This window comes from Osmerus eperlanus, chromosome 22 (genome assembly GCF_963692335.1).
Source record: "Osmerus eperlanus chromosome 22, fOsmEpe2.1, whole genome shotgun sequence".
Classification (NCBI taxonomy): domain Eukaryota; kingdom Metazoa; phylum Chordata; class Actinopteri; order Osmeriformes; family Osmeridae; genus Osmerus; species Osmerus eperlanus.
The window spans coordinates 6,767,455-6,794,544 of NC_085039.1; the positions used below are offsets into that span (position 1 = coordinate 6,767,455).

Below are 27,090 nucleotides of genomic sequence, written 5' to 3' on the forward strand. Positions count from 1 at the left end.
CTGTCTTTTTTCTGGGGAAACTACAACTTATAAGAATGTCCTAATGCACATCATTCTTAATTAGGAACAGGATTTGACTGCAGAATACCCGTCTACTTCTCAGTATTGGCTTTCTTGCAAAGAAACATGACACAATAACCCTGAAATGTATTCTTTTAATTTAATTCAAAATAAATACTACCACGGCAACGCAAGTCCACTATTGGGTTCTTGCCCTAATATTTTGGTAAGAAAACAAACAAGCAAAAAACGATTGAGAAAAAAAAAAAAAAAAAACATTGGATAAAAAAGAGACTTTAGTTAATGCATCCAACAACATCCTTCAGTGACTTAAAAGAGGTGCCTTTATGACTCTGGACAAACACACTGGGTAAACACTGCCTAGAATGACACAAACATATAAATAAAACAAGTACTATGGTACAAAAAAGGAGAGGATGGGGGGGGAACAACAACCGTTGGTGACCATCACTGCAAAATCGACCATAGTCCCGCTTTTCGTGGGAGGATAAATAAAGAGACATTACAGTGTATACTCCACTCTATATACTCATATGCATCTTCTCACATAAGCTCTGATGGGACTGCCATCAGTGCAATTAGACCATGGGACCTGGGGGGGGGGGGGAGGGAGGGGGGGGGGGGGGCTCTTCTCCATGGAAACCTCCGCCGAACAGACAGGTCGTAGCAACGTCAACCACAAATGGATCGTCCAGTCTTGACATGTTTTTTTGTTATCTTTTTTTTTTTTTTTTTTATAATTATTTTTTTTTAATATATATATATAACGTAGTTCGGAATCTTCCGCGGTCTGGGTTCCTGTCAAGCAAGCTTGAAGTACAGTCACACAAAAGAAAATGTTCATGTCTGGTCAAGATGCCACTAAACAGAAGAAAAAAAAAGGCATTGCATATTTACATCACACAAAAAGGTAGGGGGGGGGAAACATCTTTCAATTCTTTTCCCATTCTCACACGTACGTTTTCATACACAAGTATTTCATGGCTCAGATTCACGTGACCTGTGGTCATACATGATTAGTGATTATTGATACCTCAGTAACAACAAATTATAAAGATCTGGCGGGGTATTGTTGTTGTTTTTTTCCCTTCCTTTCGTCACAAATACTACATGTAGAGATCGGAATGCTCATGTTAATGGTGTCTGTGTGTGTTCTATGAAATCTAGTGTGTGTTACAACAGCATAAAGTTGGCTTGACCTACAAAAGCCCCGTAAGTTTGTCGTGTAAACATCCATACCATAATTATTTTCCTACAGCTATGGGGAGGGGAGGGTAAAGAGGTTCAGAACTGTGGAAACTATGCAAAAAAAGGCCTGTATTAATACTATAGTAGCTTTCTTTCCCTGATGGGTGGTTGAAGCTAAACTGGTAGCTGAGTTGAATGCGGTTGTGCTCTGTGTTGCCTGAGTGAACCGTGCAAGTTTTCTGGCAGTTTACAGTGTTCCTGTTAGGATAGAAAGATAAATAAAAAAGAATATTGTGGATAGGGCGGGCGGGGGGGGTAAGGGATTGGAGGGAGGGTTGTCTGTAAAACGAGTCTAAAGGAACTATTCGTTTTGTTTGCATTTTGTTGTTTTGTTTTTTTCTCTCCAGAGATGGGTTATTTGTAGACGGTGACTTCCTTGACGTGGGGTTGGGCAATGTGCGCTACCATGACGGGTACACACGGGTAAGGAAAAAAGGAATAGTTTAGACTGAACCACGAGCCATGCACTTCTCAACTAAGAACGCCCTCATCCCTCATCCCTTCCCTCCCTCCTCCCTAAATCACCCTGTCTGTATGATACGAAACATCTGCACACGTAAGGCAACATTTTTGGTTTTGTTCCCTAGAACGGCTCTTCCAAACCAAGTGCAAAAAAGGAGTCAAAAGAAGAAGAAAAAAGAAACGACAAAAGGAAATAAATGAACGCAACAGGTCGATAACCTAATACTGACGGAAGAAAAAAAAAAAATAACAAAAACATTGCCTTCTGCAGGAAATAGCGTTGAAAATGTAGGAGACTTTTTTTTTTTTTTTTCATCTTTTTTTGTGTGGGCAGACCGGTTTGAGTCTATCCCACTGTGCAAAACCCCTTTTAAAGTCCCGAAAAAGACTTCCCCCTGTCTGCACGTGGATACAGAGAAGGAGAAAAAGAGGGGAGACTTTTTCCTAAAATGGCTACGCGTTTTCCTCGGATGGCCGCGGATGGGAGGGGGAGGTGGGTGGGAGGGGGGGGGGTGACGAACACTGGCTCGGCTGGCAGGCAGGCTGGCTGGCTCGGCTGGCTATGTCACTCCCGCCCGCTGGCCGAATAGGAGAATTGGGGGAAATGAGGCCTCCGTTCGCTGTCGGCAGCGTCCATCCCGTCTTCGTCGACTGTTGGGGGAAGAGAGAGAAAGAGAGAGAAAAAGAGAGAGAGAGAAATAGAACGTCAGAAAGGAAAAAGGCGTATGCTGTAAACAGTAGATGTGATGAAACGGCTGTAGTAGCGTTTGCCCTCTGGCAACTCCCAGGATTCATACGATGCATCCAGGGAGCTTCGAAGACCATATATGACTGCGTCAGGTGACCCTTTCTACTGACCCCCTGGCATTGTTACTGTGTCACAAAACAGCAACCTATCCATGTAGCTACAATCTAAATTCTAGTCATCCTAATCCAGTCAGCGGGGTGACCAGGCGAGGGTTGGGGGGGTGAAGGGCTAGACTCACATTTTTCCGGAGGGGTGATGGTGATGGTCTGCGCCGTGAACTCTTCGTCAAAGTAGCGCGTGTCTGTCTCCGAGGAGACCTGGGGCATGAAGGGCGGGACCAGCTGCAGGCGACAGGAAGAGGAAGGGGGGGGGGACTCTGAAGTCACATGGTGTGTGTGTGTGTGTGTGTGTGTGTGTGTGATATCAGGCATGGGAGTTTCAGAGCATCTGTTGTCACTGTGCCTGTTCAATCAAGTTTCTATCGCCACGTCTATAGGCTTTTTTTAAATCTAAACAAAACCTTTCTTGAAAGATGAGATGCTATAAGATCATCCTTTAAGCCTTTGAACACCATGGACTTCCGATAATCTTAGTGCTAAAAATAGACTCACTAAACAGTTTTTCCCCCTAGGGTTTGGGATTAGGTAACATTACTGGGATTAGACAAACAGAAAATTGTCAGGTGACCGCGGTGATGTGGCAGAAAATAGCGCCCGTTGCGACTCACCTTCTTGTCGTACACGTCTTGCCAGTCGACGGCGGCAAAGAAGCTGTGACGCATAATCTCCTTGGCGTCGTCTGGCCCTCCGCCGAGTCTGTCACAAGCGAAGCATAACAGTCAAAAAATATATATAATTATCAAATAAAAGATTTGCGTAAAATCACAAAAAAAAAACTGGACTACTGCTCTTGATCTTGAAATAACTTCCTGTGGAGAGGGGGTGAACGACTTCTTTCTCTCTTGTTGCTTTCAACACTCACTCTCTCCCTTTCTCTGTATCACAAGTGTTTTTTTCTTTGTCAGACTAACAGCCAAAGCTCTCGTTTTGCATCCCGGGCAACTAGATCGATGTATGAAATGTCTGAGTTCTTGTTCTTTGTTGTGTCTGCGAGGAGAGTGAGAGGACAGAGATTGGAATTGGGATCTTACTGGGGCCCGTAACAACGTCAACATAATCAATATCCGTTTCCATCCACCCTTTCTTTACGAACTAGGAAACAGGGAGCGCTGTGGAGTGTTTGCTTGCTGACTCGCTTAATGCTTTAGATAAACAACCCCCCCCCCTTTCCCCCGAGCAAGTGTGTGCGAAGCTGTACCTGATTCTGTGTGTACTTGCGTGAGTGCGTATATATGCGTTTGCATGTGTGTTTGCATACGTGTTTGCATATGCGTGGGCAGGACAGGAAATGCATATGTTTGTGTTTCTGTGTTTACATATGTGTGTGTGTGTTGTAGTGTGTACGTGTGTGAGAGAGAGGACAGAGAGCGAGAAAGAGCGAGAGCGAGAGAGCGAGAGAGAGTGAGAGTGTGTGTGTGTGTGTGAGGGGGCCCACACACACACCGCTTGTTGGGGTCCTTGATGAGCAGGCCGGACAGCAGGGACTTGGCGTCGGCCGAGAGGGTGCGTGGGAACTTGATCTCCTCCATGAGGATCAGCTCAAACAGCTTCTCGTGGTCCTGGTTGTAGAAGGGCAATCGGCCGCACATCATCTCATACATGACCACGCCCAGGCCCCACCAGTCCACCGCCCGGCCATAGTCGTTGTCCTCCAGGACCTGAGAAACAGGAAATGAGGTCGCCCATCAATCATCTGTCCCGGATAGTGTAAGCATGAGTCGTATGTTTAGGTCAAAGTTAAATCAAGTCTACACGCAGGGGAAACTAAATGTGTACTTCTTTTACGATTACAGTTTTTGGTGACAAAACATGTGCCATGAAAGCAATATGAATATGTAAGAGGCGTGTTTGAATGTCCCTACTGGTGGGTTCAGTGATGTGCATGGCTGTGTGGGGCTCTGTGTGAAGCTAAGCTAAGCAGAGCATGTGAACTCTGACCTCGGGGGCCAGGTACTCTGGTGTGCCGCAGAAGGTCTTCATGGTGGCGGCGTCGGTGATGCCCTCTTTGCAGAGGCCAAAGTCGGTGATCTTGATGTGGCCGTCTTTGTCCAGCATCAGATTCTCCAGCTGGCGGGGTGAGAGAGGAACGTTTCATTATGACCTCATCGCTGTGCCGTTTCACCCCTCGAATGTTATTATCCTCTTAAAGGAGTAATTGCAAAACACAAACTGAACTGGACAGTGGGCAAAAGATGCCAGCCTGGCTTAAGACATACTTCATGCGTTGGCGTGTGTTTTGAGTGGACTTATCCCTTGGGTCGAGGTTCAATTTTTGATGTTTAAACCTATGTAGTCGTTAGCGAAAGGTGAAGACCGCTGTGTAACTGATTCTTTGGCAGTGGTACCGTTGCTGCCATCTGCAGCCATTTCCACTCAGCCTGTAGCGGTGAACCTTTTTTTTTTTTACCTTCAGGTCGCGGTACACTATCTTGGCCGAGTGCAGGTAGTCTAAAGCGGAGACGATCTCAGCGCCGTAGAAGCGGGTGCGGTCCTCGGAGAAGACTCGCTCTCTCGACAAATGGAAAAACAGCTGCGGAGAGGTCGACAGAAGCGAAGCAATGTCAAAGGATGCAGGCGGGTAAAGAGCTGGCACAATATGCACAGATGTGGCCCTACATTTGAATGGGGGAATTATAGCTATGGGTTGAAACAAATGATTTCACTTTGCCTCAAAAGTATTAGACGAGTGCAGAGGAATGCTGATGGGTGTCCGGCCCCCCCCGAACAAATGTTTGCTTTCTCAAAGGCCTTCAGTCGGATGAAATCCTGTTTTGCTTTTTGGGGGAGGGGGGGTCAAGTTCTTAAGTCTCACTGTAAGTCTGTGTGTGTGTGTGTGTGATGTGTCACGCCATTGGCGGACGCTGCAGAAGAAGTGGTTTAGGGGGTGAGGGGGGGGTGCTGGTTTGAAACAAAATTCTCTTCAGTTATTGTGTTTGTGTGATCTGTGTCACGCCACTGGCAGACATAGACAGAAGGTTCAGATGAAGAAGTGGTTTTGGGGGCGGGGGGGGAACTGGTTTCAGACACGATTCCCTCAGTTATCGTGCTTGACTGAGTGACATTCGCCAAACTATTTGAACGCTTTACCTACAAGTGTTAAGACAAGTCTTTGATAGTTATCATCAAACTGATAAATCATTAGTTGACACCGTCTCGCTGCGCCTGTCGCAAGCCGACTCCGGGTAGCGCTTACCTCTCCTCCGTTGACGTACTCCATGACGAAGCACAACCTGTCCTTAGTCTGGAAGGAGTACTTCAGAGACTGGAAAAACAAGGAAAAGCCCAAACACTGAACGTTACCACAAAAATGCACAGAGGCTGCCCCAATGTCCTAAACAAAGGTGATGCCACTAAAGAATGGCTGTGAGCTTTTAGCTTACTCTTTGTCCTTTTTCATAAGCAATACAACCGAGTAAGACATTGGAGGAATTGAAGTCTTCAAATGTTCAGTGAACCCAAGGGTCTATACGAAGACCATTTGTCTTTAACTGTGTGTTACATTTAGTGGTGCTGTTTCTTTATGGCAGTTACTCACGGTTAGGAATGGATGTCGGGTGTTTTTTAATACTCTGCTTTCTGTGAGCGTGTGGGCAACTTCATCCTGCGAAACAAGGGGATGGAAGAAAGGGATGACGCTTTTTTGGGGTGTTTTGTGGAGTGAGGAATTAAAGAAGACAAACAAGGCTGAAACGGGATCAGTTTGCAACAAACGGAACTGAGCTGCAGGAAGTACCTTTGCGATGATCACTTCCTTTTTCAGGATCTTCATGGCGTAATAGGTCCCGCTAGCCTTCTCCTTGACCAGAATGACTTTGCCAAAAGTGCCTTTTCCCAGTAGTTTCAGATAGTCAAAGTCATTCATTGTCTAGGAGGAAGCAGAAGAGACAAGTTCAAAACAGAAGGTCAGTTGATTTCTAGTTTGCACTCTTTGGGTTTGGTATTTCACTGTTGTTTGTTTGTGGTGGCTGGTGGAACAGGTTAACACTACTCTGAAAAAGGGCTCAGGTTAGGGTTAGAGATAAAAATCGCTTTCAGATCAGCACGAGAACAATAACTTTTTTTAAGGGTCTGAAAGAACTGCTTAGGCTTCCAAACAGGAACTTTACGTCTTCAATATCGGGGAAAGGAAGAAATTCCCTTGTAGACGTCCTTATTGGTTTTTAACCCTTGTGTTATCTTCGGGTCATTCTGACCCATCAGTCATTGTGACCCACCGTCGTATTGCGACAACTTTACCGCATACAAAAACAAAGTGAAGCATTTTCTTTTAACCGTCGGGCTGTCTCAGACAATTGGGTAAACACAACGAAGGTTCGTTGTGAACCTTTGGGTCATGTGACCCGAAGGGTTAAGACGGTTTTCGACACACGTTCCTTCATCCGCACCTTCCGTTTGTGGTGGCTGGTGGAGGTGTCCATCTCCTCCTCGTTGACGTTCTCGATCTGTGACGTGGGGCTGCACAGGATGCCCTCTTCCTCCTGCTTGGCCAGGGATTCTGCCACCATCTGAATGGCCTCGGCCCACTCATCCCTGGGGAAACCAACCCGGAGCAAACACACCCCTCTGGTCATTAGCCCAACCCTGGCCCAAACACACATCTCTGGTCATTAGCCCAACCCTGGCCCAAACACACACCTCTGGTCATTAACCCAACCCTGGCCCGAACACACACCTCTGGTCATTAACCCAACCCTGGCCCGAACACACACCTCTGATCATTAACCCAACCCTGGCCCAAACACACACCTCTGGTCATTAACCCAACCCTGGCCCAAACACACACCTCTGGTCATTAACCCAATCCTGGCCCAAACACACACCTCTGGTCATTAACCCAACCCTGGCCCAAACACACACCTCTGGTCATTAACCCAACCCTGGCCCAAACACACACCTCTGGTCATTAACCCAACCCTGGCCCAAACACACACCTCTGGTCATTAACCCAACCCTGGCCCAAATACACACCTCTGGTCATTAACCCAACCCTGGCCCAAAGACACCCTTCTGGTCATTAGCCCAACCCTGGCCCAAACCTTAACCCCTGTCGGTCCCTCTCATCTTAACTCAACACTGCAGTGGACCTGTGGGGTTGAAATAGGGTTGCTACCCGTCCCGGTTTTCCCGGGATTGTTCTCTTTTTTGATCGACATTTTTTATTCTTTCCTGGGACATGAATTGTCTGTTTTTTTTGTGAATTTATTTCTCAATTTAGAATTTCATAGTTTTAAATAAAACGTAATTTGTAATTTCCTTCTTCCGAGTTCTGTCCGAGCGTCCCGGTTTTTCACAAATGAAAAGGTGGCAACCCTAGGTTTAAATGAAGGCTTAAGGCCATGTACTAGCATTGTGAGCTACATTTTCCGGAGCCTTCTAGAAAATACAAAATAAATCACCGGAAGGCCTTTTGAAACCAGCCCATTTAAGAGACAGGGCTGTGAACTCTGGCTCCGGGAATTTCTTTCCGTGCTGTCGACTGACAGACCCCACGATGGGACTGGGAACCGTGAAAGGCTTCGTGAGGCGAAGGGGACGGAGAGAGATGGCCCACCTCTCGTCGGGCGTGTCCACGTGGAAGGTCCTCTCGATGACTGTGGTCCACTGGAGACAGCGGATGATGAAGGTGTTGGGCTTGGGCCGCTCGGTCTTCATCAGCTGACATTCTGGGGGGGGGAGAAGGAGAGAGAGAGAGGGAGAAGGAGAGAGAGAGAGAGAGAGAAAAGATAGAGAGAGAAGGAGAGAAAGAAAGAGAGAGGAGAGATAGAAAGAGAGAGAAGGAGAGAGAAGGAGAGAGAAGGAGAGAGAAGGAGAAATAAGGAGTGAGAAGGAGAAATAAGGAGAGAAGGAGAAATAAGGAGAGAGAAGGAGAAATAAGGAGAGAGAAGGAGAGAATAAATAGAAGGGTACAACGCACATGAGTTGGGCGAGGGGCGGGGGGGGGGGTTAAGATGTTTAATCAATGTGCATCCTTCACATTATGGATGTTGACAAAGCAGATCAAACATTAGTCACTCGCCGTATGGATTCTGGAGCGTGAACATTCAACACAACCCATTCCGATAACCAATTCAGGCCGATGCATATTTGAATGGAATTCTCCTTTCGGCTGAGCCCGAAACCAAAGCTAAATTCAGTCCTACGTTCACATCCAAAGCTGCAATAGTCATTTGTTCATTCATAAGAGATTGGGTTCATGGTGAAAGGGACCTACTTGCTACAGAGAAGTTGTTGAGGGGATAGGCCAGGTCGGCGTCCTGCGGTTTGTCCTTGTAGCCAATGAAGGAGCCGTCTGTCTTCAACAGGAAGTAGCGCGGTCGCCAGTTCTTTATGTACTCTCCTACAAGGAGGAAGTTGGACACGGAGGGAAGGCCTTTCTGTTATTTCTGTCAATCAAAATTTGCACACTTTGTTTGCAAGGTTTAGAGTTGCAGGGGATCTTCAACATCTTGACAGGATCAAAGAATATACTTTTCTTCGTTTTTGCGTCCTGTCATGGACGCATTGATATGAACAACTGAACTTTTCTCTGCAACCAAGATGCTATCTGCAATGAAAAGAAGTGGGCCTAATCGCATAATATTCTTAGCCTATTTATAGGCTAGCTTCGTACAACAACAAGAGCAAGGCTAGTTTTGACGCCATTTTGATGAACTACCCCTGATGGCTGTCTGCATCGTTAGGCGACTGTTCGAGCCCACAGGGTTCTGGGAACAATTCAGGGACTTTTCGAGGTCTGAGAGGAAGGAACGTGTGGGAGTTAAGTCATCCTCCGGTGTGTGCTTATGGTACCGCTAAACACATTTCCTTGCGGCAGCACCCGTTGCGAGACACACACGCGCACATTGGAGCGCGCATCGTGCGCGTGCGCACACACCGCACAGACAGGAAGGCATAAAGACACAAACACCCTTGCATGCCCCAAAACACACAGCTCCTCTAAAACAGAGCTCGCCCTGTATCTTATCCACCCCCCGCGGTCCGCTCACCTCTTTTCTGGACCCAGCCTTCCTTCACGACGTTCTGATCGCTCATGGTGGTTCCACTTCGTCGGGTCGACCCAGTGTTAACCTGGGAGGCGGAGGTGAGAGGTGGGGCTGGGGGGTGGGCAAGGGGGAGGGAGGGGGGAGGGAAGGGGGGAGGGGAGCGGGGGGGGATTGTGGGTCAGCTGTCCTGACCTTGCAGTCCCGCCGTCGGCTTCGGAGACGCGCTCGCCTCTCCGCGCGCTGTCTCCCGTCTGTCTGGACCCTGGCACTGCGCTTGTGTGAACGTTGTCTGTCTCTCTTTTTCTCTCGCTAGCTCACTCCGGCACTTGCGCGCTCTCTTTTCTCCGACTTACTTGACTTTTTCCTTTCGCACTTTCTTTTATGTTCCTGACCTTTGCACTTTCCCCCCCGACTCACTCTTTCCCTACTTCCCCTCGACGCACCTTCAGTCTCTCTGACCTAACTCTCTCTTTCTACCCTCCTCCTCTCCCTCCTCTTTTTAGGCACTCCAGCGGTGACTCAGCCTGGAAGGAAACAAGGGAGAAGAGGAAGAGAAAAAACAAAAGTCAGGTCCACATCGTTCTCCACTGTGTCTGTACACCTCCAGTAGCCCCCCCCACCCCCCCACCCCCGGGTTCCTTACAAACACTTACGTGAGAACCAGAGTCATTGTTAAGACCCCAGCACACGCTTCCCGTCTCGTCCCTCCCCTGCCCACCAGCCAACATGTCCCCTTTCCTCTCTGTGTTCTTGTGTGTATGTGTGGGGAACGCTTTCAAAATGCTGATGCCGTGCCATTTTAAGACTGTCTTAAAAGGTACACATCCATAAGGGGTTCTCGCCCGTCACCTATGGATTCTTTTACAAGATCTTGTCGTGTTTGCACAAGTAACCTTAAAGACAAGGTCAGAGCCACTGCCCAGAGAAGCAGCATGCACTTTACTTTTACTTGGCTCTTGAGTCCAGAGGCATTCAACACAATGGGACATGGTGTAGAAAGAACCAATACGTCTAGGCACATTGCAATTCCAATGATCTAATTTTGCCAGTCATCACTCTCTCTTGCTCTCTGATGACTTTTAACTGGTGAATGAGTCATGATGATGCAATGACAACATACAGCATGGAACACTGATAAGCATAGCATCCCATCATAACTAGTGATGCAGCCAATGATCTTGAATTATATGAGAGAAATGCCACAAGTTAATTACAAAATAAATATGTTTTGGAGGTATATGGCAGCATTGTAAGGACATTGTATAATATATTTGCGCTTTTTACATATAAATAATAGCGCCAATCCAATCACCACCTCGCCGCATACCATTATAGGAAGACAGAATGATGGACAACAAATGGGAGCCATCAAATGACAACAAAAACAATGGCTGACACAGACAGGCGTTCCATTTGATGGGACACAGCAGTTGTGAACTGCGTTTTTTTTTCTTCTTCTTTTACAGGAAACGGCTCAGCCATCAATTTGTAAGACATGGTTAGGCCTAGTACCACAAACAAATAATGAAACAAGAGCTTTTGTTTCAAGGGCGTGTGGTGTCATTTGCTGTTACATAATAACATCCGCCTGTCTTGCATGTACACTTCATTACAATTTGGAGGAAGCAAATAATAAACGCTTGTGTACCCAATGGATGAATCTTATTAATTATTATGCGCATAAACATCTGAGAAAATTGCATGCCAGACACGGACATGTTATTGTAAACCAAGCTGGCCTGCTGTGATGATGGCTAGGCTAGTTGGCTAGCTGATGGATGCTAGATAGCTACTGTGGCTAGCTAACGCAATAGGCTAGCAAGCTAGGCAAGCTAGGCTAGATGATTGGCTGTCTGCCTTGGTGTATTCTATTTTTATTGTTTCCTATGGTAATCAGAGGGGTTGTGTGAGAAATGCTGTACTGGGTTCATCGTTTTAGGACGAGGGCATTATATGTTTTAAGAGTAGGAAATTAGATTTGGGCGAAGGGAGGGACTGGGCCGAAGCCAGACATCACCACCCCATCATTGTAGCTCGCGCTAGAGAATGCCTCCCTGCAGCATCCCAGGATCGCATCCCAAACTTGCAAATGACGTGCATTCAAGCTAGCATGCTAACCACCGTTCCCACCTATTACCCGTCCATAAAATGCTTTCACAAAGCCTTACAACTACACACAAACCCTTAGACTGAAAAACACATTTCTGCTTTTATTTCCATGATTCGTATTTTTATTATGGTATTATATTTTACCTGGTAGACGACTAATTATAGGGACACCCCCTTTGAGCGTTTGTGATTCCAGCGTAGCAAAATATATGGATAGAACAGCCAATGTTAAAAATAGAAGCAGGACGGTGATGTATCCATTGCCGCGGATGCTGCGGAAGATTACGGTGTCCAAAAATAATGTTTTGTAGACTGATATTGCGGCGACGGTCCTCCCCGTCTCCGCCACTAGCTTCAGCAGCTGCCGCTTGTTAGGAGGAAATCTCGTGACGTCACGTATAGCCAGATTTCAGACGACTTCCCTCTCCTCATGGCATCGCATCCAGCCGCTTTTGTTGGTCCCTGGCTTTTGTTGGCCTGTCTCCTCTTCTCAAATGCGTTATTGTCACCAGACGCAGTCCGATGTTACTAAAAGAATGATTCTGTGCGATCCTGCACCAGCATAGGTCACCAAATTGGTGTTTGAATTTAGAGTGGCCTACTTTACATAAATCTTTTGAGAAGCACCCATATTCACACAGTCTATTATCAAGAAATGAATGATTGCTTTGTTCCGAGATTCTTCCTAGGCTCGAGGGGTCATTAAATAAAAAGGTAAACCAAACAGTTAAATAACGCTAGTAGACTACACGGTGACGTTAACAAGGAAACAAAACAACTATCATTTTTACATTTAGGCTATGGGATAATGTGGACCCTTCCGAAGTTTGTTCATATGTTTCCAGCTTTATGCTAATGAACTGCGAGGGAGGATGGGGAGAGGCAAGTGATGCTGGAATTGGGGGTTTATCGCTCAACCAAAATCTAACATTTAAAGGCGCTCAACTTTGCATTCACTGAAGTACCTGTCAAACTATTTCGGGGTGCGATGTTCCAACCTTCACGAGCAAAGTGTGATATTTGAGTACAGTTAGACTACTTCTTGAGGCAGACGGTCTGTGTCAAAAGGCTTGAGGAGTTGAGGAGGCAGTGAATGATGAGGGGAAAACAACACCCTCTAGTGTTTCTTAGCCAAATGTGATAATTTCAACAAAGCCATTCACTGGTAATTTGGGGGGAAAGAAAACCTTTGTCATTTCTTCAGCGTTTGATTGGTGTGTATACACATTGTTCTTTCACCCCCTCAGCCACCTTTCAATAAATAGCCTGAGGATGTGTTCCATCATATTAATTGCTATTTTATAGGCCTATTTAAAGTTTAAGTTTGCTCAACCAGACAAGGCAAAACATTTACAGGAAATGGCTTTCAAAGTTGACCCTCTGGGAAAAGGCTACACAAGGTGGTGCTTCCATTTGAAACCTATTCCTATGACTTGTTCGTAAACAAAAGCAGGCCAATTCTAATCTTATTACCTCAGGTTGCAGTAGAACCCCTTCCGTTCTTAATTTAAGTGCCATGTGAGCTAACCCTTACTACTCGTGTCAGCTTGCTGAACTTCTCCGGTGTGACAAGAGCAGAGGGACAGCAGGGTTTGGGTTTCGTTCTCCTGGTAACTGAAGTTGTTTCAAAATCCCCTGCACATCTATTATCTTGTGTTGGGAAAAGAGGGGACTGCTAGTTCTGAAATACTCAGCTCTAGGTACATTTGGTTCTTTGCAGGGTTGACTTACTTGTCCTGAAATTCTCTGTAGGAAAAAGACAAAACTAATTGATATCAAAGACGGTCAATCACGGCTCTCTACTCCAACACAAACAGAATAGATCCAACTGCAACCTTTTTCCACTTTTGCACTTAGCCAGGTAAGAGTCTGGTTCTTTCATGGGCAAGTCAAGAGTGATTATTTTATATACTGATAGTAATAAGATTGCTAATTTATAATTGCAAACAAGTCAGTTTGTTGGGAAAAATGCATATTTATGTGTTTTACTTGTATATGTCTATTGTCTTGTCTATTATAAGACAATACATTTTTATGGTTTTAAAAGCCATAGGCAATGTACTTTTCTGGTTCAGAATTTCAATATAATTGTACTTTTTCAAAAGTAGATTTAATTGAGTTTGGCTTAATTAGTATGCCTATAGTTTAAATGGCTATTTTAAGTTAATTATATCAGCAATAAAGATGAACATATCCCTTGGATAGGTGGATGACTTGCAGAATACAAAATTAACAAGGCAGTGTTGCTTTTTCCAGTCGAAGCCTAGGGCATGGCAGGACCAGGTGTGGCTCTGCGTTTGCATGAGTTCAAGGTCAGATACGGATCCAACCAGTTTGACAGGTTGCCAGGGATTACAACAAAGTGAGTTGAGACTATTCCAACCGTTGGATGTGAAAGACAAAAAGGAAAAAGAAAACTAAAACAAAGCTTTTAACAAACCTCAAGAATATATAGATATATACAAATATAATAACAATTTTTTTGTGGGGTAGACTGCCATGTCAACGACCTCTCTGTCTATGTACTATGACATTATTATGCTGAGCTTAGATAATCATGCCATACTGAACTCCTGGCTGCTGAGATTTTGCATGTGCTGACTCTGACCTTAACCCATAATGGTCTGATTGCATGCGATTTGTATGTATGAACTGAGCATGCATTAAAGAATGTAATGTATGTTGTTCATGCAGCACACTGCCTGAGTTCATTGACATTGACCCAAAGGCTGCATAGCAAGCGCACCTGCCATTCCTTTCCCTTCCTGATTCATTTGCATTCCAGGGTACCACGTCAAGGGACTGATGTGCGTGGGCTCTACCACGGACAGCTGGGCAGAATGCACGTTGTTCCCTCGAAGCAACACAGGTGAGGTGTACTGTTTGATGCTGAACAATACCACTTAAATCATTGAACAGACAGAATAATGTAGTAGTTAAGATTATTGATAGGTCTCCGTATTTGATAGGGCAGATTAAGTTAGGGCCCTTCATGTTGGTTTATTGATTTCATGCCGCTCGTGCAGCCTATCCCCTCTCAGTTTCCACCCTCCAGCGTTTTGTTCCCTTTGCCTGTTGTTGTTATTATTGTTCATTATTATTGAACTATTAAAGTTCTTCCCCAAAAATGTCATGACACAGTTTCTCTTTGCCAGCATTAAGCTTATTTACAAAGAAGACATGGGCAACACCAATAATATCAAAGCTGTGTGTTTCTTAATTCTCCTCAAAGATGTCAGCTGTAAACAATGTCATATCTACTATCAAACATCAGTCAGACAGATGATGTGTCTACAACAATATGTAGCCTTTCAGATAATATAGTTGAACAATTTTGTAGTCCAAACTAGAATATGATCATATTCTACAGACGTTAATGCGGTTTGTTTGTGCTACGTTGTTCTCCCATGTTCGTAGAGTGAGGTTTGCATCCCTGGACTACCCTCTGGGCTCTCACGGTGGGAATCATGATGACCACCAGAGAGGGTTTGACCTCCAGACCTTCCGTGCCTTGGACGCACTCCGCCACAGCGCTTGTGCCTCGGAGAAACGCCCCCCTGAGACAGCTTACCAAGAAGAGTTTGGCCTGCAGTCCACCCTCTTGGGTTAGTTGTTAAGCAGGCTCGTTGTCATTTATCGCCTCACCAAATACACTATGAGTGTGTATAGTACAGTATGTATTCCTTTTGGAGTGAATCACCTTTATCATGTGTTTGTGTGATATCGCAGCACCGGAGAACACCAAATTCACCCTTTACGCTCATCCTGGGCCTATGCAGCTGTGGTCAGACAACTTGGAGCGCCGTTTTTGATGCATCTAAGCATGACTATGAGTGTTACTGTAAGAGTTAAAAACGCTTTTTCAATGGATTCCATTCCTAAAATAGTGGAGCAAAAATGCAGCTTGAAGACTAGGCTTCAACCCAGACTGGTTTGTCTTGAAGGAACATTGACCCTGTGACCGTTGTGACTGTTGCATGATTTTTTTCTTGGTTGATTCTAAATGTTTAATATTCAACATTATATTGTTGAACAGTTTTTTTTTTTCTTCTATTTGTCATCTCCTTTCCTTTCTACTCTGGAACAGCTGGAGGCTCAAAGCAAGATCCTTACTGTGTTTCACCTCTAGGTGGTGTGAAACTCAGTATGCCAGAGATAATCCCAAACTGTCACATTGTACCACAATGATCATTACATTACATTACATTAAAATGAACAATCTTCTGGTGTTCTAGCTACCTAAATTCTCTCTCACCTCTTCCATGTCACTTCCCCCTCCTTTTTAACATATTTTACGTTTGATCGTTTTAATCATTCTAAAATGCTTCTTTCATTGCTGTATAAGTTACTTCACTGTGCTTTATTTGTTAATATATCTGAACAATTAATACACCATATAATAAAAACAATGTTCTCTTGTTCTCTGCCTTGCTCTTGTTGGAAAATTAAAGATCAGCCTGCATTTAGGACCCCACAACAAAAGCTTGTGTCTAGTCTCTGTATTTCCTTTGTGTATGGAGGCACCATGATCATACACCTGATATGGTTCCCACCCGTACAGTAGGCTACATTATTTCTCCAACACCAGTCTCTTTCACATCTCCCTTTCCTATTTGCTTACATGACCCAGGGTTTTGCCTAGCTTGGTAAATTGCCAAGAAGAATGATTAAGCAGATTTATATTGGTCCCAATTACACATGTCAGTCTTGCCAATGTCATTAGCTCTCTGCTATCTAGTGACATGGACAGTTACTCACTATACCTGTTTCTCACCATTCCTAACAATAGTAACATAGAGAGAAGGCAAAGAGCATGCCGGCACCCAAGTTGAATAATGTGAAAAATCTACGGTTGAAAGCTCCAAGGCACGTTCCTAGAACAAAATGTTTCAATGATAATTAGGATAATATCTAATGGAAAGCTATACAGAAATTAAATTGTACTGAATTGTCCATTGTCTATTATTCATGTTAGCTATTTCAAACCCTCCAGACAGGTCCACACCCTGTTTTTTTTTCTTCATTGTCACTGGAATAATTGACTTAACTGGAGTTGAATGCTTGCATGCTCTTTAGGGAAACGTCAGCTTGAAAGATCAAATTACTATCTGATCTGAGAGAATAAATGGGTTTTATCTCTTTATATTGTACTCAGCATTTCATCTTAATGATCTTATGTGTTTTAAGCCCGGATGAAATACGACATAGTAGCAGAAGTTTAGGATAGTGTTGAGTTTGGGGAACTGACGTAGGTTAAATATATTATTGTTTGCCCCCAGCAAGCTTTAATAAGTTGTGTTTTTTGCTCGCTGTCACAATGTCACAGTCAGGGTACAATCAGGATTTTGTTGGCAATATTTTGCTCTACATTAAAGATATAAACCAAGAAATAAACCATGAAATGAAACCAACATGATTAAACCTTATCGTGTAACAGTCACATGTCCGAGACCACTTTCAGCAAGTCACGGTGTGACCTGTTTCGTAAAAATACATCTTTTGTGATGCCATCTTTTTTCACTTTTGTAGTCAGGACATATCAAATGTCAGAGCACATGAAACACAAAGCTCAGCTTGGTACCTTCATTGAGTCCTATGACACCATAGGCCTTAGAATCTTGGAAACGTCCTTTCCTAGAAGCAACAATAGACTCAGCACATCATGTGATCACAGGATAAAAAGCTGGTTGGGTATATATGTCGCAGCACACACAGCTCACGTTCACAACCGAGCAACTGTAAAGCCAAGACAACATGAAGATGCACATTCTGATGGTGGTGGCTGTAGCCGCACTGGTCTCCAGTCTGGCTGAGGCACGGATCGTGTCCAAGTGTGAGCTGAAAGGCCTGCTTGAAGCAGCAGCTCTCAAGATGCCGAGCCACAACCACACAGGAATGTCAGAGGCTGACTTCATGGCCAAAAGTGAGTACAATTTTGAATGCTTTTAAAATGCGGAAAAAATGATTGTGCTTTTAAAGACTGCAGAATATTTAGGAATTGGAATTTGGGAATGAAGGTACATCTACTCAACTTTATTGCAAAAAGTAGTCAAACCTCATTGACAATTTATTTTGTGAAAAATTATTTAGACGATTATTTCATGTCATCCTTCTGTACCCACACAACATACATTAAATATTAAAACTGTTATCATTTCAAGCTGTACAATAACAGAATTTTTGGGATATAGTGTTAAGGTCCCATTACATACAATAGGTTTTATGAAAATACTGTCACCAGTATCACTCTCTAGTGTACCTTTCAGGTAGCCGTGCAGTAAATAAATCCTGAAATGTTGCAAAACCTTTCTGTTTTCCACACTTCCCCCAGTTGTTTGCCATGTGGAGAAGACTTCAGGTTTCAACACCAGCGTGGTGACTGTTCTGGACCCTGACACTATCTCCCCTCAAATGCGGAGAAAGAGAGGTGCTGGAAAAGGCGGCAAGTTCGACTTGGCTAAGTACGTAGGTGAAAAAGGTGGTAGCAAGTCAGGAAGCAAGTCAGGTAGCAAGTCAGGTAGCAAGTCAGGTAGCAAGTCTTCATCTGGAGAGGACTCAAGTGAAGAGAGTGGCAGTCATGAGGAACACCAAGACACTGTGTGGACTCTGTATGGCTTGTTCCAGCTGGGCGACCATTTGATCTGCTCCTCTGGCTCCTCTGTGACCCCTAATCTCTGCCAGATGAACTGCACTGGTGAGTTAAATGCTGTTTTAGATTTGTTTAGTACCCCCCACCCCACCCTACAAAAGGTTTAGAAAACAACATTTAATACTTAGAATTTTGTTATTGCTTTTGTTAATATAATGGTCTACAAGTCTGATCATCTTTGTGTTGTTTTTTTCCAGACTTGATTGATGACAACATAAGTGATGACATCACCTGTCTGGAAACAATCAAGATGAAACTGTAAGTATATACATTTACAGTTTCATACAGGTATTTTCTATTTTCAGTCAGTTTTCATCTGTCTTTTATTCATGTAAATAGGGAAACTGGTCCACCAGAACTAGCGGAATCCTTCATAAGAACGTGAGTATACAAATATAAGATTATCTGCAGCTAAAGTATACATGTTCTTAGTATGCAATTATAAATTTTAACTTTATTTTGTTCAGGTTCCAATATTGATTTAAGTTTACGCTATATATATGTTTTTGTTTCAAGTTTACTAATTGAAAATGAAAGGTCAAAAAACATTCTTAAATTCATAAATCTTAAGTTGCGAACAACTTAAGATTTCCAATTAAAATATTTCTATATTTTCAGATACAAGCTGTTGTTCCAGAGGGAATGTTACACTGTGGTGGCATCTACATACTTCGCCTCTTGTTAAAAAACCATCGATGGCTTCAGCAAACGTTTTCATTCTTCAATTCTCCACATACAGAGAAACATTTTCAAACAAATTACACTCAATCCTTAGATGTTTTGAGTAGAGTAGTCAAATAGAAAATAAAGTTTGTAAAAAGCATTTTTTTTGTTTCGATGATCTGTGTCTTGGTGGATGTGCATTGAACATAACAAATCTAACGTAAAATATGTAACATATAGACCTAGGCGTTCGTCTAAAATTGCCTATAACTTAATAATTATAGTTCGAGGCCATTAATGTTTTTGAATAAACATATTTCATTGCGAAATGCTTTGATTACAATAGACACGATCGTACTAAATAAAAGAGTACATTAATTTAACAGTTTTATCACTCAGCCCTTGTTGAATAAAAGTAGGCTATCTAGGATGCAGGCCATCTAAGCAAATGAAACGTCAAAACCATACCTATTGTGAAAAACAAGCCAAGGTTTCACGTTCATTGAGTAAATAACTTTGCACTTTCCGTCTTCCTGCGCCGGTGGTGTAGCCTAGATTTCAGAAGGAAGGACGAGGACTTGTATCCCTCACTTCCTCTTTCACAGTAAGCGATCAGATAAGAGAGCAGGCCTCTCACACAAGTCAGCTGACCAGGTTACTGGTTCCATTTAGATATAATCACTTTGGACTTCGGCCTATCACCTTCAAACACCTTCTTCAGATCTTACAACTGGGGCCAAAAATGTGTGTGACGTTACTGGAAACACAATATCCTCAATATGCATTATAGATTGCAGTTTATTCAAGTAAATTCGTGACATTTTGTAAAAACATGTTTGTTGCTACTTACTATGAGGCTTTTTATGCTTGAAATAAACCACAGGCAACAATAACATTAACATGGGAACACAGAAAGTTAAGGTGGTGACAGAACAAATATTTTAAGCTATTGGTTAAGCCTACCATGTGCCTATTTTTGTCCACCATATTGAAAAATGAGTATTCAGTATGATATTGCATTAGATGTGACAATATGTTTGACATTGAAATAAATAAATACATCTAATAATATACAAAAGGTGAATCCTGAAATCCTGTCTGATATCAACATTATAACCTCTGCATGGACATTAGAGACGGAAATTCTCTGAAACAGGCCCAATGCCACTTTGAAACATAGACTGAGAAGATTCCAAGAGGACTACATGAGACATTGTTCATTTCAATATCTTTAAAGTACTTTGGGGACTCTTTAGCCCATGCTAGCAGTCTTTATTAGGCCTACGCATAACCAAAAAACGAGTAAAGTCTGAGATGTTAATTGAGTCAAATCACATCCCATTTAAAGAACTCCCTTTAGCAGTTGTTTTTGTTTTAGCATTCCTTTAATCACACATAACGACCACTGGATTTGATCTCCGGACAAAGTTTGGCCTCCAGATCTTCGATCTTGATAGACTCCAAGTCCTTGGAGCTGGTCAAACTCGCAGCGCGCGTGATCTTGGTGAGCGTCTCCTCATATGGCGGCGGCAAATAGACAATAAGAAACACGCCGTCGGACATGTCGGAACTCGTGCTGGTGTGGCGCTCCACGTTCCCTGTCAGCGAGGAGAGGAACTCGGCGCTGCTTTCGGCGTCCTGCAAGTCGAGAGCGAGGATGCTGGCCAGACTCAGCTTGTTCTGGGAGCACCTCCGGTAAGCCAGGAGGCCCAAGAGGCCCAGGATGAGGACAGAGACTACGGGGAGAAAAATGTAGAGAAGCAACTCAGACCTGCTCTCCTCAACGGGGTTCAACTCGTTCCAGTAGCCCTGAAAAGTAAGATAAAACGTCACATGTTCTTAGTTCTATATGGGTTTGCATTGCATTTATCCGCTTGCAATGTCCTATCTGCATCATAACAACTTTTATTTGTACTTTTTGTGAACAGTTAAAATGGTAATTGTGAAATAAATGGTTGAAGTAGGGCCTCTCCCATATTCACCATCAGCGTCATTTCATTTTACTGCTGGATTTTAACCATTTGAACAGCTCTTTCACTCACTATAAAAGTCATCAGCTTCGGTAGAAATCACATAATATTGCCATACATACTGCGCAACATCTGGCTAAGGACAGACCTCTCAACATCCCCATTTTCCAAAAGCCCCCCTGGACGACCTGGCCAAGAGGCTTAGCATGGGCGCTTGGCTTGCGCCAACACGAGAAAGCAAGTGCTAACGGTGTTTGATTGACTGCGGTCTGGCTTTCAGTACCACGGACAGTTCCACCGTTCACTGAAAGTAGATGGGCTTCAGCCTAATGTTTTGCTGGTTACTGATGGTCTAGATTTTAAAAACCGAACTGTTTGTAAAAGCCAAATATTTCTAATAATATTTGTAACATTTCTCCATCAGGCAAGTCATGGCAGATCATTGTTTAAAATGAAAGGTAAAATTCGAGCATTTACAGCAAATTGTCTGACTTCGAGTCGCTCTTTATATATATTTTGCCAGTCAATTGAAAATGATCAAATTACACTCAAATACAGCTCTACAAGAGTTCCAAGTACAGTGGATTTTTTTCCCCATCCATGCTCTTGGCCACAAATCACCCAGTCAGCACTTCCAAACCTTACCGTAAGCTGTTTTTCCAAAGTGGGGGGCGATGAGGACCCAGTCACCCAGTCATACGACCCTCTGCCGGCTGGCCCAAACTTCATCCAGCTGCTCTCCAGTAGCGTCCGCATGGTGCTCAGGTGGGTCTGGGTTAAACAGGGTCCGAGCTCGGTGGAGGGAACCAGAGACAAGTTAAAAAGCGTTGGATTGAAGAAAAGGAGAGAGTGACGGTGATGAGATACCTTGTTGTGCGTCCCATGAGCTTCAGAGTGGACGGGGCATGGGCAGCGTGGCAAGACTAAAGGGAAAAGGAGGTGGGGAGGGTGTGTTTGTGTGTGTGCCTATGTTAGTGGGGGGGGGGGGGGGGTTGGAGGGAGGGAGGGGGAAGTTGGAGGGAGAGGGTGGCCGGCTAAGCGGCTGCTCACATGCCCACGCGTGCAGTGTGGACCAGATCTCGGCCAACGGACGCTGGGGGCCTGAAAAGCTCAAGGGCAATCCCTCAGATGGGGGGGAGGGGGGATTTATTTTTGCGCAGCTGGCCTACATCGGAGATTGGAAAGGTGAGCCCAAGTAAGGTGTCGGTCCACAACGATGATGGAAACAGGTGGCCTGGTTTAACCAAATCAAATTTCAGGCTAGTAGTGAAGATGTTGTTATTGACCTGGTTGCGTGCTACTCACATTCATCTGTAATGAAACGTACCATCCGATTAATTATATTTTCAATCAAATATTATTTGTGTCATCTAAGCTTGAGAAACAATCATCTAGATGAATGAAGACCATTAAGGACAGATCAACAACTAACCTAGTTGTAGCCTATTGAGATGTGACACCCTTGCTTTGTCCGATTGGGAGTTTTTCTGAAGAGGCTGTTGTTGTAGATAGATCTTCCAAATAAAACTTCTTGCTCATAGCTTCCCCCCCCCCCCACTTTTTTGTGTTGTTAAATCGGATGGAGACTATTAGTGATCCTAGATCTCCCACGTGAAAACCAGACAAGGCAGATAGATTTTCTACGCAGATTTGCAGATTGCCAGAAAACCTAACCAGATTATTACCAAATTATGCCGTGGGAAAAAGTTGAGTGTCCATCTATGGCAGTTATTGTGCAAAAACACTGCAAATGTGGCAACTCTTGCACAATCTACTTGGCACAATCTAACCGAGCAACTGTAAAGCCAAGACAACATGAAGATGCACATTCTGATGGTGGTGGCTGTAGCCGCACTGGTCTCCAGTCTGGCTGAGGCACGGATCGTGTCCAAGTGTGAGCTGAAAGGCCTGCTTGAAGCAGCAGCTCTCAAGATGCCGAGCCACAACCACACAGGAATGTCAGAGGCTGACTTCATGGCCAAAAGTGAGTACAATTTTGAATGCTTTTAAAATGCGGAAAAAATGATTGTGCTTTTAAAGACTGCAGAATATTTAGGAATTGGAATTTGGGAATGAAGGTACATCTACTCAACTTTATTGCAAAAAGTAGTCAAACCTCATTGACAATTTATTTTGTGAAAAATTATTTAGACGATTATTTCATGTCATCCTTTTGTACCCACACAACATACATTAAATATTAAAACTGTTATCATTTCAAGCTGTACAATAACAGAATTTTTGGGATATAGTGTTAAGGTCCCATTACATACAATAGGTTTTATGAAAATACTGTCACCAGTATCACTCTCTAGTGTACCTTTCAGGTAGCCGTGCAGTAAATAAATCCTGAAATGTTGCAAAACCTTTCTGTTTTCCACACTTCCCCCAGTTGTTTGCCATGTGGAGAAGACTTATGGTTTCAACACCAGCGTGGTGACTGTTGTGGACCCTGACACTATCTCCCCTCAAATGCGGAGAAAGAGAGGTGCTGGAAAAGGCGGCAAGTTCGACTTGGCTAAGTACGTAGGTGAAAAAGGTGGTAGCAAGTCAGGAAGCAAGTCAGGTAGCAAGTCAGGTAGCAAGTCAGGTAGCAAGTCTTCATCTGGAGAGGACTCAAGTGAAGAGAGTGGCAGTCATGAGGAACACCAAGACACTGTGTGGACTCTGTATGGCTTGTTCCAGCTGGGCGACCATTTGATCTGCTCCTCTGGCTCCTCTGTGACCCCTAATCTCTGCCAGATGAACTGCACTGGTGAGTTAAATGCTGTTTTAGATTTGTTTAGTACCCCCCACCCCACCCTACAAAAGGTTTAGAAAACAACATTTAATACTTAGAATTTTGTTATTGCTTTTGTTAATATAATGGTCTACAAGTCTGATCATCTTTGTGTTGTTTTTTTCCAGACTTGATTGATGACAACATAAGTGATGACATCACCTGTCTGGAAACAATCAAGATGAAACTGTAAGTACATACATTTACAGTTTCATACAGGTATTTTCTATTTTCAGTCAGTTTTCATCTGTCTTTTATTCATGTAAATAGGGAAACTGGTCCACCAGAACTAGCGGAATCCTTCATAAGAACGTGAGTATACAAATATAAGATTATCTGCAGCTAAAGTATACATGTTCTTAGTATGCAATTATAAATTTTAACTTTATTTTGTTCAGGTTCCAATATTGATTTAAGTTTACGCTATATATATGTTTTTGTTTCAAGTTTACTAATTGAAAATGAAAGGTCAGAAAACATTCTTAAATTCATAAATCTTAAGTTGCGAACAACTTAAGATTTCCAATTAAAATATTTCTATATTTTCAGATACAAGCCATCCGATTAATTATATTTTCAATCAAATATTATTTGTGTCATCTAAGCTTGAGAAACAATCATCTAGATGAATGAAGACCATTAAGGACAGATCAACAACTAACCTAGTTGTAGCCTATTGAGATGTGACACCCTTGCTTTGTCCGATTGGGAGTTTTTCTGAAGAGGCTGTTGTTGTAGATAGATCTTCCAAATAAAACTTCTTGCTCATAGCTTCCCCCCCCCCCACTTTTTTGTGTTGTTAAATCGGATGGAGACTATTAGTGATCCTAGATCTCCCACGTGAAAACCAGACAAGGCAGATAGATTTTCTACGCAGATTTGCAGATTGCCAGAAAACCTAACCAGATTATTACCAAATTATGCCGTGGGAAAAAGTTGAGTGTCCATCTATGGCAGTTATTGTGCAAAAACACTGCAAATGTGGCAACTCTTGCACAATCTACTACAGATGTTGCAGAGGATACACTGAATGTGTGGAATGTGAAATTGCCTGTTTATCGGCTACTAATGGGTCCACTCCACCAGAGCTAAACAGCAAAGGCACCAGGTAAGGTAAGAGGGGGGTGCAGGCAGTGATCAAATTGAGGGGGTGGACTGGAGGGGTGGGGGTCTCGGAGCCCCCATTGGAGATGCACTATTGAGACCTCTGACACACTTTCACTATTAATGGGTGTGAATGGATGTGTAAAAATTGAAAAGGTAAAAAAAAGAAGCCAGTTTATGTCCAGTTTATTGTCAATGCAGACATACAGAACAGGTTATCAACCAACGGCAAATTGCAAATTGTTCCATTATACAACGTTGCTCTATTTCCTAAACGACTGTATAATTTTCAGTGCAGTTGGATTAAGGGGATTACTGTTGGAGTGGAAAATCAGGTGCGTGATTATCAACCATTTGCCATAGAATTACACCAAAATAGATGTATTCTGACATATAACCTTTTTTCACTGATCGTGTCTATACAGCCCTGACTGGCCTGTCTGGGTGGTATGAGGTTCAGTTATTTATCATGGCTCTTTCTGTTGATTCTGAGTATACAGCTCAGCCTCGATTCCTAGCCAGTGACAGCAAGCTGCCAGACAGATGAGTCAGAGTGTCAGAGGGGGGTTTGTCTGTAAATGTGGGTTGTGTTTTTTTACTTTTCACACGCGCGCACACCCACACCCACACACACACACGCACACACCTACACACACACACACACACACACACACACACACACACACACACACACACACACACACACACACACACACACACACACACACACACACAGAGATACACAGACAGACAGGGGTCCCCAAAGACATCCCTCTCAGAAATCCCTTCACTTAAAAAATTGTAGGGCATTAGTATACCGGGTCAGAAAGTAGGTCAGGGTTTTGATTTCAAACTGGCAAGCCATTTGTAAAAGGTGTTAATAGTCACCCCATAGTGACAGTAATCAACTCAAGACCACACAAAATTTCACTAAAAATGTGTTGGTGACTTTGCTAGATGGCACACATTTGAAAGTGTGCCTCTAATTGGTGACCGTGTTATTTTTCACACTACCAGACAAAGATCAATAGATGTATTTAGTATGGTAGAAAGATAATGTACATTACATTTAAGTAAATTTATACAGTATCAAGTTAGGAATAATAGTTAAGATGAAGGTAGAAGGTGCCCCTTATTTTCAATGCTGTGGAAGAAACAACATTATGAGACTAACAGACTCCAAAGACATTGACTTTGCAAAACCTTAATCCTAATGTATTGCCTTTTGTCTACTGTCTACTGTTCTGTTCTCCTTCCAGTGCACATCAGAAACAAATAATGAGCATAAAAGGAGATTGATTTAGGTCCCTTTGTTTAACAAAGATCACAGAAATATGTTTGCATTCCTGTTTGCATTCCAGTTTACTATGAATTTCTTTGAACATCCATAAATTCACAAGATTGGGTTCTATGTTGTCAAGACCATAGCTGTTTTTATACTCATACAAGTACGTCCTTATTGTTTTTTGGATTATTTACTCCCTGTTTCAATAATCAAAGCAGGAACTGTATAATATGGTATGTTATACAGTTAACAGTATGTAGCTGATGTTAAAATCTGTTTTTTAATTCAGAGAATAAGCAGGTCAGATAAATGTCAACAATGATGTTTGTAGAAGGTGGCAAGTATGAGTCTGTAACTGCAGTGCAGGGCCTTCTAATTAATACAAGGACAGTAGATAAGAATACTGTGGGTAAGTCAAGTCAAGTCAAGAGTGCCTGGAACATCAATGTGCCTGAAAAACGATTGACTTGATGATTGACATGTTGATTAACACAATTTCCTTTCCAAACAACACCATTCTCTACATTGTATTCTGGAAACACAACCATTACGACCATAAAATACAATGGTTTAAGGCAACAAAAAATGATATCTGTATGGACGGAATCGCAGATCAAAAACATTTTATTTTGTACTCATGTTGTCTGGAACCAAGACAATATCCCTTTCTCTTAATTAAAAATACCTCCCCTATGCACTGCCCAGATACTTTCAGAGCCCTGTGTGTGCCTGAGAGTCTAGTCCAGATTGGGGCATCGTGTCCATGTCCCAGCTGTCAGGTTCAACATCTGTCTCGAATAGACTGGTGAATAGTCATTGCTGGAGTGGCAAGTGGGGTTGTGGTTGGGATTTGTCTAAGGGGATTTACGAGGCATGCAGACAGAGACTGTGATTACTCCACACGTGGCAGACCTGGTGGCGCGATGGTTCTCAACCCCGGGGATGGCACA

The 27,090-nt window shown here is 43.3% G+C and overlaps 5 protein-coding genes across 6 annotated transcripts; 3 read left to right on the forward strand and 2 right to left on the reverse strand.

The window, feature by feature from the left end:
• Nucleotides 1–137: 137 nt before the first annotated feature.
• Nucleotides 138–12,109, reverse strand: akt3b (v-akt murine thymoma viral oncogene homolog 3b). 2 transcript variants are annotated; one of them, XM_062447959.1, is made up of 15 exons: nt 11,835–12,109; nt 9,774–10,105; nt 9,585–9,666; nt 8,810–8,935; nt 8,150–8,261; nt 6,984–7,128; nt 6,332–6,463; nt 6,134–6,199; nt 5,792–5,860; nt 5,006–5,128; nt 4,537–4,665; nt 4,042–4,256; nt 3,207–3,294; nt 2,718–2,820; nt 138–2,382 (listed from the first exon to the last, which is right to left on the reverse strand). In XM_062447959.1, exons 3-15 carry the CDS (start codon nt 9,628–9,630, stop codon nt 2,297–2,299), a joined length of 1,440 nt encoding a protein of 479 aa, XP_062303943.1. In that variant the 5' UTR covers nt 9,631–9,666; nt 9,774–10,105; nt 11,835–12,109; the 3' UTR covers nt 138–2,296. The 2 variants fall into 2 exon arrangements, with proteins under 2 accessions (XP_062303943.1, XP_062303941.1); XM_062447957.1 differs by having other exon boundaries at nt 9,585–10,105.
• Nucleotides 12,110–13,914: 1,805 nt separating this feature from the next.
• On the forward strand, nt 13,915–16,111 carry LOC134008729 (protein SPMIP3-like). The gene is made up of 4 exons (XM_062448236.1): nt 13,915–14,052; nt 14,476–14,559; nt 15,108–15,295; nt 15,420–16,111. Exons 1-4 carry the CDS (start codon nt 13,961–13,963, stop codon nt 15,500–15,502), a joined length of 447 nt encoding a protein of 148 aa, XP_062304220.1. The 5' UTR covers nt 13,915–13,960; the 3' UTR covers nt 15,503–16,111.
• A 1,287-nt stretch (nt 16,112–17,398) lies between these two features.
• LOC134008928 (uncharacterized) lies at nt 17,399–19,162 on the forward strand. The gene is made up of 5 exons (XM_062448515.1): nt 17,399–17,613; nt 18,022–18,384; nt 18,537–18,597; nt 18,679–18,720; nt 18,958–19,162. Exons 1-5 carry the CDS (start codon nt 17,445–17,447, stop codon nt 19,022–19,024), a joined length of 702 nt encoding a protein of 233 aa, XP_062304499.1. The 5' UTR covers nt 17,399–17,444; the 3' UTR covers nt 19,025–19,162.
• A 505-nt stretch (nt 19,163–19,667) lies between these two features.
• LOC134008930 (small integral membrane protein 28-like) lies at nt 19,668–21,901 on the reverse strand. Its single transcript, XM_062448518.1, has 2 exons — nt 21,618–21,901; nt 19,668–20,811 (listed from the first exon to the last, which is right to left on the reverse strand). Exons 1-2 carry the CDS (start codon nt 21,726–21,728, stop codon nt 20,392–20,394), a joined length of 531 nt encoding a protein of 176 aa, XP_062304502.1. The 5' UTR covers nt 21,729–21,901; the 3' UTR covers nt 19,668–20,391.
• An 865-nt stretch (nt 21,902–22,766) lies between these two features.
• LOC134008929 (uncharacterized) lies at nt 22,767–24,082 on the forward strand. Its single transcript, XM_062448517.1, has 4 exons — nt 22,767–22,956; nt 23,365–23,727; nt 23,880–23,940; nt 24,022–24,082. Exons 1-4 carry the CDS (start codon nt 22,788–22,790, stop codon nt 24,065–24,067), a joined length of 639 nt encoding a protein of 212 aa, XP_062304501.1. The 5' UTR covers nt 22,767–22,787; the 3' UTR covers nt 24,068–24,082.
• Nucleotides 24,083–27,090: the final 3,008 nt, after the last annotated feature.